Raw genomic sequence first — 12,354 nt, forward strand, 5'->3', positions numbered from 1 at the left:
AATAGTATTTGAAATTTATCCTAGGATAAACTCGATCCAATCCGGAGTCCAATAGGATGCCTACATTAATATTAAAATTTAATATTCGACGTATATTCGTATTCGAATTCGCATTCGAAAAAATATATACATATGTGATGCGAATATGATTTTTTTTAAAATTTGACTGTATTTAATTGTTTTGACATTTAAGAAATAAGAGGAATGTTCTTAAATATTGTAGAATGAATAAAGTGACTTTTTATCGGGGTTTTTTTAATTTATTTTACTATAAATTTTATGTTAAAATTATATTTAGTTTCGACCATATATCCATATCCGAACGTCGGAAGAAAAATATAGGAAAAACTTCAAAAACCCCCCTTGTGGTTTCAATTTTTTTCACTTTAGTACCATGTGGTTTAAAATGTATCAAATTAGTACCCTGTGGTTTCTCACTTTATCACTTTAGTACCCTGTAGTTTAAAGTGTATCAAGTTAGTACCCTGTGGTTTTGTACTTTATCACTTTAGTACCCTGTGGTTTTAATTTGTATCAAGTTAGTACCCTGTGGTTTTTTAAATCACAGGGTACTAAAGTGATAAAGTGTGAAACCACAGGGTACTAAAGTGATAAAGTGCAAAACCACAGGGTACTAACTTGATACACTTTAAACCACAGGGTACTAAAGTAATAAAGTAAGAAACCACAGAGTACTAACTTGATAAACTTTAAACCACAGGGTACTAAAATGAAAAAGTGTGAAACCACAGGGAAGATTTTTGAAGTTTTCCCAAAAATATACATGCATGATTTTGTTAAAAATCCGACCATTTTCACCCCTTATTGTTAAGGCTTTGTTTGCCTGTTTGTGATTATACGGTGATTGCATTATTTATAACGAAATAATATAATATAAAAAATATTATATTACTTTATATTTTTAATTAAATTCATTTATATTTATTACACTATATAATTATATTGTATTAAATAAACAGAGTTCGGTTACTAGACTTTTATGAGTATAGGTCTTTTTGTACTTATAATTTTCGATCATTAGATCTATTCCTTTAATCATTTCCATCCGTTAGATCATACTGTTTAACCAACCACTCACTCAACCCTAGGGAATTACTATCTACTTAACCAGAGACTACTATTATCCTAACCGCACATCCCTTCATCAAATGGCTGAAAACAAATGATATCGTTTGGTTCGGAAATAAGCTATTTTAGATTATTCATGGGATATGCACAACTCTTGGGATAAGCGGAAATAAAATTAATTTTGCGTTTGGATGAAAACTAGATTTTTCTCGAGAATAAGAAAAATAACATTTGGATAGTTATACTGAAATAGTAAGGATAAGAATAATTAGAGTTGAGCACAGAAGACCTACTCTATAAAATAGTTAAACATTTTAGTGGACACATAAAATCCTAATCTTCCTCTAGAGCTTCTTTTTGCATTTGGCCCTTTAAAAAAGTTTTTTGCACATATAGCCTTATCAAATTTATAATTATAATTTTGATCCTATTCCCGCGACGTAGGCACCGTGTCAGCGTCAGGCAAGCTGGCTAAAGAGGAGTATTAAGTTGAACATTGTAAGACAATAGACACGGCGAACCATTCACCGTGTTTAGACACGGTGAATGAATTACCGTGTTTAACTTATTCCAGCGTCTCCATCTTTGCTCGCGTGGCGCTTACATGGCGCCTGCGTGGTGGGGACAGGGCAAAATTATAATTATAAATTTGGTGGAGTTTTTTGTGAAAATAATTTTTTTAGGAGGCTAAATGCAAAAAAAAAAAAAAAAAACTCTTCCTCTCACAACCGGTAACCTTACCTCCCTCCCCACGAAGAAGCCCCGCTTGGATCCAAGTATCCAACACCCCCCAACAACCACTGTACCCTCTCTCTCTTTTTCTCTCTACTACTCAAAAACAAACACGAAAACAACGAGGAACTCATACACGACGACGGTAACCCCACCACCTCTCACCTCCTCTCCTCCTCCGCCTCGATCTCGGTCCTACGCTCTTCGACTCGTCGCGAGCACTGAGATCGATCGAAGCTCGAAGCGCGCTCTGATCCGATCTAAGATCCGTGGAAGATTCTTTCTCGGTTCTCCCTCAGATCTCTATGCTTTTTCATAGATTTCTACTTCGTTTTTGATTTGAATCCGCGCTGTTTCTTCACTGATCCGTGCGATTTTATGATCAGTTTGGTGGAACTCGTACCCTAATTATGCGCGATCGGTTGTTAATTTTGTTTAGCAATGGAATATTTCGTTTCGACGGCCGTAAAATGAGATCTATGACATTCTAGCGTACAAATTATGTAATTCGGATGCGTTTAGATGATGGTTTTCCCCCCCCGCGGAGTAGATCTTAGTGTGCGCACTAAAATGTGGAAATTTGTGGAATTTTGATAGTTCTAATTTTTACACTATGAAATTTCTAAACTATACGCTTTAGATGATGTCGAGCTTTTTGACTTTGCAGATCGAATCTTCGCTTGAGTGATATAGTGCTGAGAATTTATCAATGATCGTAACTTTGGAGCAAATTGGAGATGAAAATGGCCCTAGATGGTGAATTCTTTTGGATGAGAAGGTGATTGGATGGGCATTACGTGTTCGAGGAAATGTCACTGAAACTTTCTCAGAGCTTCGCCTTCTTTAGAAGCTTGGGATTGTTTGATGACAAGAAGGAGACCTCGGGGGCCAAGCAGGAAGCATCTCCGACTTTGAAGGTTCAGACGGATAAGGAGATATATAGGCCTGGTGATTCGGTCACTGCTACTATAGAGATTTGCAGCCCGAGAAGTTCTAAGGAGGATACTGAGAAGGAGGACTTTAGTTCGCTCTTGATCGATAACGTCAGTTTTGAAGTTAAAGGTATCGAGAAGTTGGATACGCAATGGTTCTCCACTCAGAAACCATTGCCGGGATCGAAGCAAAGGAGAGGTGTATTTTTTCTCCCTCCTAATGTATTAGATGGAAGTCAGCATAACTAAAATCTTTCTAGTAAGAAATTTGAAAAAGATTTGTAAGATTTCTGTTTTGCCATATCCTTTCTGTTTTGTTGAACTGGAACTCTGCAAGTTAAAATTGAATCTTTGAAACTTAAACACCTCCATCATTTCCTATCTGAATGTTATTGCTAAAATAAACTCTTTGAATCTGACTCGGTATTTATTTTTATTTCGCAAGTGCGGTCGACTAAACAATTATTTATGGCAGAATTCACCTAGTCAGCACTTAATTTCTAATTACTGCAAATTTTTACCATAGTGATTTTCGTAGAGACTTGAAAAAGTAAAAAAAGAACATTTGTAGTTCCTCTTGACGAAAGGCCACTTGCTTGATCAATTTTATGAAGTTTCATGCTTATTATCTTCTGTAATGATATTTGAAGTGCAGGTGAACGATTGTTTCTAGATTGTACAGCACCTTCGATAGTTTCAAAAGTGATAGTTACTTCTGGACATACCAAAACATGTAAGTCATCTCTCTTAAGTTAAATACATTATTAGGTCGTGACTTCAGATATACCGTAGGAATTTCTTCAATTCAGACATAACGTTTTTATGCCTATTTTGTATCTGTGCATTTTTGAAGTACTTTCAATTTTTCTCCAAGTATCCAGAAGTAACTGATATTTTAGTTTGGTCTGACCTGACAATGTAGCAATCTATCTAGAATTTTTAAGCCACTTGTTCTGTTAGGCATTATTACTGGAGTTGCTAGTTAACTCCTTCCATATCATTTAGTTTTACTCAAGTAAGCTTTCTTATTTGCTTTATTTAACACTCACCCTTGCTTAAGATGTTGCCACATTAGGATCTTTATTTATACCTAACTTCTCATTTTATTGTGAAAGATAAAACTTTATGTTGCTGCTGTCTGCAGTTGCTAACCTTTCTTAGATGATTATTATGCTGGTTATACCTTTTTGACTGAAAACATTGCCTGAATTATTGTTATCTTGTTATGTTGGTTGTGTGGAGCATAAAAATATATTGACAAGTCTGATCTGAAGAGTCTTTTGCATTTATCTTTGGTTTTGACACATACAAAAGCAGCGAAAGAAAGTTGAAAGTAAGTTTTACATTAGTCAACCGCAAAAAGGAACCAAGGATTAACAAGAGAGGAAAGGGCATTGCATTTTGCCTACTTTTATATCTATATTTGGCTCTTTTCTTCGTTTTGTCTACTTTCTGCTCTCCTGTCTAATGTCTGACTCTGATGATTGTGCCAGTTCTTGGCAAAGATTAATGGTTTATCTGATAATTAAATTACGAATTAATTCTACTTTACTATGAATATATCTTATTTGATGGCTTAAATATGCATTAGTTTCAGTGGAGAGTATTCCTTAGCACTATCTTCTGTTGTTCATTTATGCTACTTAGGCACAAATATGTTCTTCTTTTGGATTGGCAGGTCCAAATCATTCTTCATTGTGCTAAATTGCAATTAACGGACTGATCACTCTATAAATCTATGCAGATATAGTACGAGTCGAGCTTCCAAATATTTTGCCACCATCATACAGGGGCATCAGCATTCGCTATATTTACTATGTTAGAAGTACATTATATGCAAGGTGGCTTGTTCTGGATAATCCAAATCACGATAGAGGATCCACAAATAATTTGATTCAACTGGTTAGTCCCCAATTTAAGATCTTGCTGCGTTCTTTCTAATAAAATTTCATTTTCTAAATTAGGATTCATGTTTTTACTTGTCAAACAACCTTTCTGTCTGTAACCTCTCCTATTTTTATTGCATATTTTAGAAATCATGCAGTTCGAGTTTGTATTGCACTTTATGTATTTTCTTAGCTTCATTTTCCTTTGGTTGGTGCGAGTTTCTTGTAGATCATTATTCCTAGGATTAATTAATTATGGCATGACCCGCCATTTAAGGTTGAACGTATGAAACATTATGATTTTCCTTTATGTAGATCAGTTTGGCCTTTTAGTATCGGTCTTTTAAGTTCTTTTGCACAGGTTCCGTCCTCTTTTAAGTTCATACTGGTAGTATCTATTTTTCAAACATTATTGACCGTATTACTGCAAAGTTTACTAAGAAGTCTTCAATTGCTGAATAGTGCATTTCTTGCAGTACCCCAAAAGAATTCCTAGCATCGCTACTTAATTTACTATTTTTCTACTCTTTTTCACCATTTTATTTTTTATGGAGTTACTAAAAGTCCTATACAAAATACTTTCAAATTACCATTAGTAAGAACTAGTAAAGTATGAAGAATTTTATTCAAACTGTATCCTAAATCTTGTTCGACCATCATATATGTTAGTTGGTTCTCCTTCACATTCCTGACGTGAGCTTATTGGGGCAAATGGTAACTATCCTTTCACAAAAAGTTGAGTGGCATGAAAATTTTTTTATTTTCATGTTTTTAACTTTCTTCCCCAGAATAGAATCTTACCATTGGGTATGATACATATGAATCAAGGACATCCTGCATGATGTCTGTTTTTGGCACTGAATTCTGTTTTTGGCACTGAATTCTTAGAACTTAAGGTGATGTGAGAATGACGCAACCATTTTATTCTAGTACTTCAAAAGTCAACTATTCATGGATCATTTGCATGATTAGTTGCTTTGATTAGGGAATTATTTACTATATATGATCTTTCAGTGTCAAGGTTTATGTATGCCTGTGCGTCCACATTTGATATTAAATCTTTGTACAGAAACATCTTTGTTTGTCATAACTATAAATTTTATGAACTATGACTGATGGTTTGATGGAAACATTCCCTTAAGGTCTAGGCATTTGATACAGAAACATCTTTGTTTGTCATAACCATAAATTTTATGAACTATGACTGATTGGTTTGATGGAAACATTCCCTTAAGGTCTATGGATTTGATAGTGACAATCTTCAACTAAGCACTTTGAATTATTGATTGCAAGGTAGGCCTTCAATTTTTAGTGGCTTCTTCAGTATCTGACCTCATTTTAATCCACGATAGATTGTTATACTGTCGCTAAATTTGATATGTTTGTATCGTTCTCTATCGTCATTCTCATTGCTGAACTTTCATTTGTAGGAAGCTCGGGCTCCATTGCAAATCTGGGTTTCTCAGAAGAGCAGCAATCTGCTTAATGAAGAAGGTTAGATCTATAATATTGTCTTGTTTTGGATGCTTGCATAGGAATATTATATGTCGCTATATTCTTTGTTAACCTGCCTTTGCAGGTCCCAATTGCTAAAACAGTTCATGTGGTCATGTATAAGTGTTGCAATGCTATAAACTTTAACAGCTTGATTCTACTATCAAAATTTTCTTTTAATTATTTGCTTGATTTATACACTTGATGATATTTGAAAATATTTGAATAAATTCTTTTGGTGTGTATACCAGGGAAGTTACTGATTTCTGATGATCAACTGAATATTTTTTGGAAAGAGAAAGATGACGACTCTGAATGGGTGAGAAATTGCTGGAACATGTTCAATTTTGCTTCGACAACTTTTCTGTTTCTGTATTTGTCTTTTGATTCAAAAAGTTTTCTTGCATGTAGGGTTAATGCACAGTGCAAACTTAGGCTATAGAGTGACTCGTGTGTTCTGAAAAATTATAATGCTAAATTTTCTCAAAAAAGTGATAAGCTCCGTACTCATGGCCGTGAAATAGCCTTTTTCATTATCTCATTTCCCTCTCACTTCCTACTCTCTTGTAAGCAGATCCTGCTCCTTAAGAATAAACTCGAAGTTCGAATTCCTTTTATTTCAAAACCAAATAAACTGCTTCAGGCGTTCATCACATTATTTTTGGGTTTGCTAGGATATGATCAATATTTCAGTATTCTTTTTCAAATGGGCTGTGAATTTTTAAGAAATCTAATATATTTGTGAATATCTCAGAACTTTTATTGTCAGATTTTAGTATACAAAAATGAATTTTACATTTTTGACCTTTTAATTCTGGTTTGATTTCTCATTGTGCTTATTTACTGGGTGATTCTGATATAATGGGTGTATGTGATATGGTAAGTATCTTATTTAATCAATTCTAACTGTATATCTTGTAGAGATAAAGAGACAATGTAGGTTTCAAATTTGGTTAATCTTATTTTTAGAACAACGGTCATGTATAGGAGTAATATGCTGAGAACTTCTTTAGTCGAAACCACTACTTGCAGAGTCAGTACCACCGTTGGCAAATTGAATCATCTCGAAATGCATAGCTTAACAATCCCATGCTATGAAATTCATACAGGCAGGAACTTTTAATTATTCAGCAGCAGTTAATTTCAGTTTTGTGACTCCTCATAGTAGTGAATTGTCCTTTTCTTGTCAGGCTAGAGCAAATGAGAATGTGGATGGCTTCGAAGAAGGATATGATAGCTCAAGAGATGAAGTCTCGTCTGTTTCCTCGTACAACCCTGCCAAAGCAAATGTTGACTTTGTTCACAGGAATTCCTTATCTATGCAATCAATGTCGACACGACTTTCCACCAGTGAGCTATACAATTCTCATGGAGAGCACTCTGGTTTTCCATCTTATGCTGCCCTTCCTCGACTTTCTATATCGGAGGTCATAGATGATCCTGGTGGAGGTATGGTGTCCATTCAAACCTGCCAATATACTGCGCTTTACTTGCAAGTTTATCTCCTAGTTTCATCTCTGAAATGTGATTATGGTTTCAATTCATCCTAAGGGTCTAAGTTGTAACAGTATAGATGATCTAACTGCAGGAATTAAATGTGAAATCCTAAGTTTGACATGGCGGCTTTTCAGATGATTGACTAGGCAGCGTTTGGTTGGGAAAAATGGTGGGGATAGTGGTAGATCTCCCCAGTATACTCCCAAACACTGAGATATCAATTAAAAAATGGTGGGCATAGTGGTAGATCTCCCCTGTATCCTCCCAAACACAGATATCAATTATCGTTACTTGGAATTAGGTGGGAAAAATATCCCCATACCTAGTTTATCTGAGCGAATATTAGTTCCATGGGTTATAGTATAAACATGCTATCCCTCGTGTCTAGGGCCTTTTCCCACCTAATCCCCACTATTGCAACCAAAACAATGGGGATAACTTAAACTAAATTCCTTGTAAGGGATATTTTTCACTATACCCATGACAGAAATTGCCAAGCCGAAAATTACCTAAAGGAAGGAGTTAATTGTCACATATAACGAACTTCAGGGATTACATTCTATGAATGAAGATTCAGAGATAAGATGGAAATTCAGGTCAAAACTTTGGGGATTTGGTCTGTAATTGGCCCTTCCTTTTTTTGGTGCACAGCAGCAGAGGTAGGGCTCTGTTCATGTGGAATATAGAGAAAAAACAGATTCTGATACACATTTTAAGCTGTATCGTTCCTAGCTTGTTCTCTCTCTCTCTCTCTCTCTCTCTCTCTCCTGTTTATAAGTTATCTGTTTAGAAATTTGCTATATATCTCTCAATCGAGCCACTATACATTATCTATCTTATTGATGCTTCATCTAATGAACAGCTATACAATCTCCTCAAATGAAGCTAAATCATTCTTCGTCTACTGTGTCGCCGGTGGAAAGAAATTCTACAAATTCTTATTTCCTTAAAGATGAAGTCGGATCCCCATTCACACCCAAACATGTTGAACCTACTGCATGTAAGTCATTATGTTCTATTATGGGATTTTGTTCTTCAAACTTTAGAGGGATCTTTTCTCAATTTAGCTGAAGAGCTTCAGTAAAACTAAGTTGCAGTGAACATTCTCTGCAGCAGAAGGCTTCATTCGAGGAAGATCCTACAATATCAGAATAGGCGACCAAGTTTTGCTTCGCTTTTCACCAAGAAACTCTGATTCAACTTATTACTTTGGTGATATGGTAAGTTTATTAAAGAGTTAGTTACAAATTTTGGTGTGAAGTTTGACCTGGATTTCAATTGTTTTTCATAAAGCTTCAATTTTGACAATTCAGTCCGTGAAATTTGGCTTCTGTTGCCAAACTTGGTACTTAGGGTTTCAATCTTAATAATTTAAGCTCTGATTTATGAACTCAATTTCAAATTCACGGGAGTTTCAATCCTATCAAAGAAAAGTCTAAAGGTAGCGCTCGCTGATGTGGCACCTTTTTTCAGCTGGTAGACTACCAGAAGAGCCTAACTGTTATGCAGGACAAAATTTAGGACTGAATTGTTAAAACTGAAACTGAGGACAAAATTTAAATACAGGTCAACCTTCAGGTAGAAAATTTGTACTATTTTATTAAACTTTAATAGCTCTATTCCTTTTCAGTATTGAAGCATGATTTTGTAAATTTTCTGGAAACAGATTGGTGGCACCCTCACCTTTTTTCATGGGGAGGGAGTTCGAAGATGCCTTGAGGTAGAAGCATATTGAGTTGTTTTTGTTCTACTAGCTGATGATTCATGTCTGAAGCATTTCTACACTTTGGCAGGTATCAGTAACATTGGAAACTTCAGAAACAATCAACCAGCGTGTAATACATCCTTCTAGAAAGGGCTCGCCCACAATCACAAAGGTACTTTTTGTATATTGTACGAGCTCATTGATCTCGTAAGACAGATATGAAGATGCTTTCACTGGCCAATTCATTTCTGAATAGTTTGTCCTTGTTTCTTTCGTGTTCTATTTCCGCTTTGTAACAAACTGGTGGATGCTTTCTTAAAAACAATAAGAAATTACTCCTGTTCTGGATTCCCCTTCCCCCCCTTCCTCTTTTTCGCTTTTGTTACGGCATCAGATGCCTTCTCCCTCTGCCTTATGATCAAAGCACAATGCTGTTAAATGTATTTGCTTTTTAGCATCTTGAAACTGAAAGATGAAAAGATGCCAAACTTGTTTACAAATGAAACAAGGATTAAACTATAATGAAAGGCAGTTTGTGAATAAAAAAAACACATGATTGAACAGAAGACATGTCAAAAGAACTAATTATTAGTTAATATTTCTCGGACAGAGTGCAGGTAATTTAAGGTTGTTGAAACAGAACTGTCTTACCGAAATGATCTAAGTATGTTTAAACAAATTTTTAATCTGGGCAAAGGGTTGTCTTAAAGTTGCCTTATATAATTGGGGTTTTCACTTATGCCGTATGTATTTGTTTCTTGATTCTAAACATTAGTGCTCTCCAGTGCTAACTCCCTGTCTTATCTGAATGATTGTGCATTTTTCAATATGTTCCAATTGTGGCATATTAGTTTTTTTGTGATAAAGTTCTCTGTTTCCAATGTACATATTGTCTCTGTTCTGCTGAAACCAAAATCTTATGGATACGAATTAATGAACTAAGTAAACCTGTAGGGAAGAATTTGTTAAAGCTCAGGTTTCTTCATAGCTCAATAGACACGGGCCATATGGCAATTTTAGTTTTGATTTCTGGCGAGTTCTGATTTGTTTCTTAATTTCTGCCTGAGAATTTGTTTTTATATCTTTTTGAGCTCGAACTCTTCTATGAATTGGGACATAGAAGTGATGCAATCGTAATTACTTATTCCGTGTTTAGGTTCATAGCGAGCACCATGAGGTTGTTGCTGATTTACTTCAGACAAGTTTCCTTTTCTCGATTCCTATTGATGGGCCCACGACGTTCTCCACCTCAAAGATTTCGGTACAATGGTATCTACGTTTTGAATTTTTCACTACTCCTGAGGATCTGGACCTGAGAAGGTACTTAGAAATATGCTTGTCATTTGTTTGTTTAAGGAATATTTATGCAGAACTATACATCGTCTTGAAAATAACCTAGTATTTGATGGATTCCTCGTACTTCATTTTTTTTTTCTCTCCGTAGATACGAACACCCTCTCTTGATCGAGCAAAGGGAAAAGGGGGATTGGGTTCTCCCAATATCTGTATATGCACCTCCTTTACGTAGACAAGCTGCAGAGACGAGAAATGAAAGGTCCTTGTCTCTTGGAAATTTGCTTCCTCCTTAAAAGGTATGCCGAACTCTTCAAACCTACAAACCATTTTATCGAAGGGAAAAACTCCAAAAAGCCCGTTGGTGATACGGCTATATTTTGGCCGATAGCTTTCATTTTTGAGTTATAAATGAGACAGTAAAAATGAAAGGAAAAAAAAAATATACAAAGACCCCTTAACTTTAGATCTTTTACAGATCGGCGCCTGAACTTTCAATTTGGGCAACTAGACCCTTAAAACTTAATCAAATAGTTCTATAGACCCCTCTCTTCAATTAAAGTTATCAATTATACAATCGTATTGACCGTATTTATTGCATATAGTTTTATGAAGCTTCAAAACATAAAAAACTCACCTTTTGCATTAACATGTAAAAAAAGTGATAAAAGTTGAAATTCGGTTCAACCTATTTTTTGATCGTCATGCTTAATTATCAAAATTAGAAGAGAAAAAATATATTTCTTTATTCTTTGAAGTTTTACAAAATTTATGTGTCTAACACCCAATCAAAATGGTTGTGTAATTAGTAAAAATTCATATGAGGAAATGGGTCTGTAGAATTGTTTGATAAAGTTTAGGAAATGTCATTGCCGAAATTGAAAGTTTAAACGCCTATTTGCAAATGAGCTCAAGTTCAGGAAGTCGTTAAACGTTTCTCACAAAACGAAACGCCACTGTGCTGTAAATTCGGTAACCTTTCTGATACATGTTTAGATCTTAGATTGTGAAGCACTTTGCTGCATGACATAACATATCTCGAATGGTAAATGATCGGTTGTTTACAAATTTTCTCCCACAAGAGTGTTTGAGCTTTCTTCTTTGTCCAGGCAGAGCGTGATTTGGCAGAAGTCAATTAATCATCAACAGAATGAGATAAATATATGCACATAACCACATTGACTAAATCTAACAATTTTGTCTAGGCTTATCTTTCATTTACGTTGTTGGAACTTGTAAATGTAGCTAGCTCTTTTTTTCTGCAGATGCTAACATTCTCTTGTTCTTGCAGATTCGGTGTGCGCACGTCAATCAGAATACCGAGTGCCCACCAAAATCAAGCATGGGCCGCGAATGGACATTGACAATCCGATCGTTCACAACATTTCCGCGATCGTTTATCAATCGTTCACAACATTTCTGCGATTGTTTCGTGGGGGCGCGCACGCTTATGATTCTGAATGTTGAGGCATTTACCATTCTTGTGTTAGTCCTTGTCTCTGTCAGATGTATTTGGCCACCCCTTCGTTAACACACAATCTCTTTTCGATGCCATACATGCGCGTACTGACGCTGGATAACATTTCTGTTCTTCTCTTTACTGAAACGTACGTGCTGTTGTTACATGTACAAACGAGAATGCCGCCGCAGTTCTAATTTCCTGATCATTTTTGTGTCGACATTGATCTCATTTTTCTTAGTTACTCAAAACTCTGGATTTTGCTGA

General features: G+C 35.5%; 1 protein-coding gene across 1 annotated transcript; it reads left to right on the forward strand.

Annotated features, from left to right (window-relative positions):
• Positions 1-1,857: 1,857 nt before the first annotated feature.
• On the forward strand, positions 1,858-12,354 carry LOC109705615. Its single transcript, XM_020226359.1, has 14 exons — positions 1,858-2,108; positions 2,489-2,952; positions 3,409-3,486; positions 4,498-4,655; positions 6,070-6,133; positions 6,385-6,452; positions 7,324-7,582; positions 8,493-8,630; positions 8,744-8,850; positions 9,297-9,350; positions 9,424-9,507; positions 10,492-10,655; positions 10,780-10,927; positions 11,920-12,354. The coding sequence occupies exons 2-13, from the start codon at positions 2,631-2,633 to the stop codon at positions 10,922-10,924; spliced, it is 1,641 nt and encodes a 546-aa protein (XP_020081948.1). The 5' UTR covers positions 1,858-2,108; positions 2,489-2,630; the 3' UTR covers positions 10,925-10,927; positions 11,920-12,354.

This window comes from Ananas comosus, unplaced genomic scaffold (genome assembly GCF_001540865.1).
Source record: "Ananas comosus cultivar F153 unplaced genomic scaffold, ASM154086v1, whole genome shotgun sequence".
NCBI classification, from domain to species: domain Eukaryota; kingdom Viridiplantae; phylum Streptophyta; class Magnoliopsida; order Poales; family Bromeliaceae; genus Ananas; species Ananas comosus.

What these genes read in the sequence shown, in the direction of transcription:
- LOC109705615 (XM_020226359.1), top strand. Translation starts at nt 2,631, where the DNA reads ATGTCACTGAAACTTTCTCAGAGCTTCGCCTTCTTTAGAAGCTTGGGA. An exon ending in TTCTGGACATACCAAAACAT is followed by an intron (nt 3,487 to 4,497) that starts GTAAGTCATCTC and finishes AAATCTATGCAG; the next exon opens with ATATAGTACGAGTCGAGCTT. An exon ending in CTTATTACTTTGGTGATATG is followed by an intron (nt 8,851 to 9,296) that starts GTAAGTTTATTA and finishes TTCTGGAAACAG; the next exon opens with ATTGGTGGCACCCTCACCTT.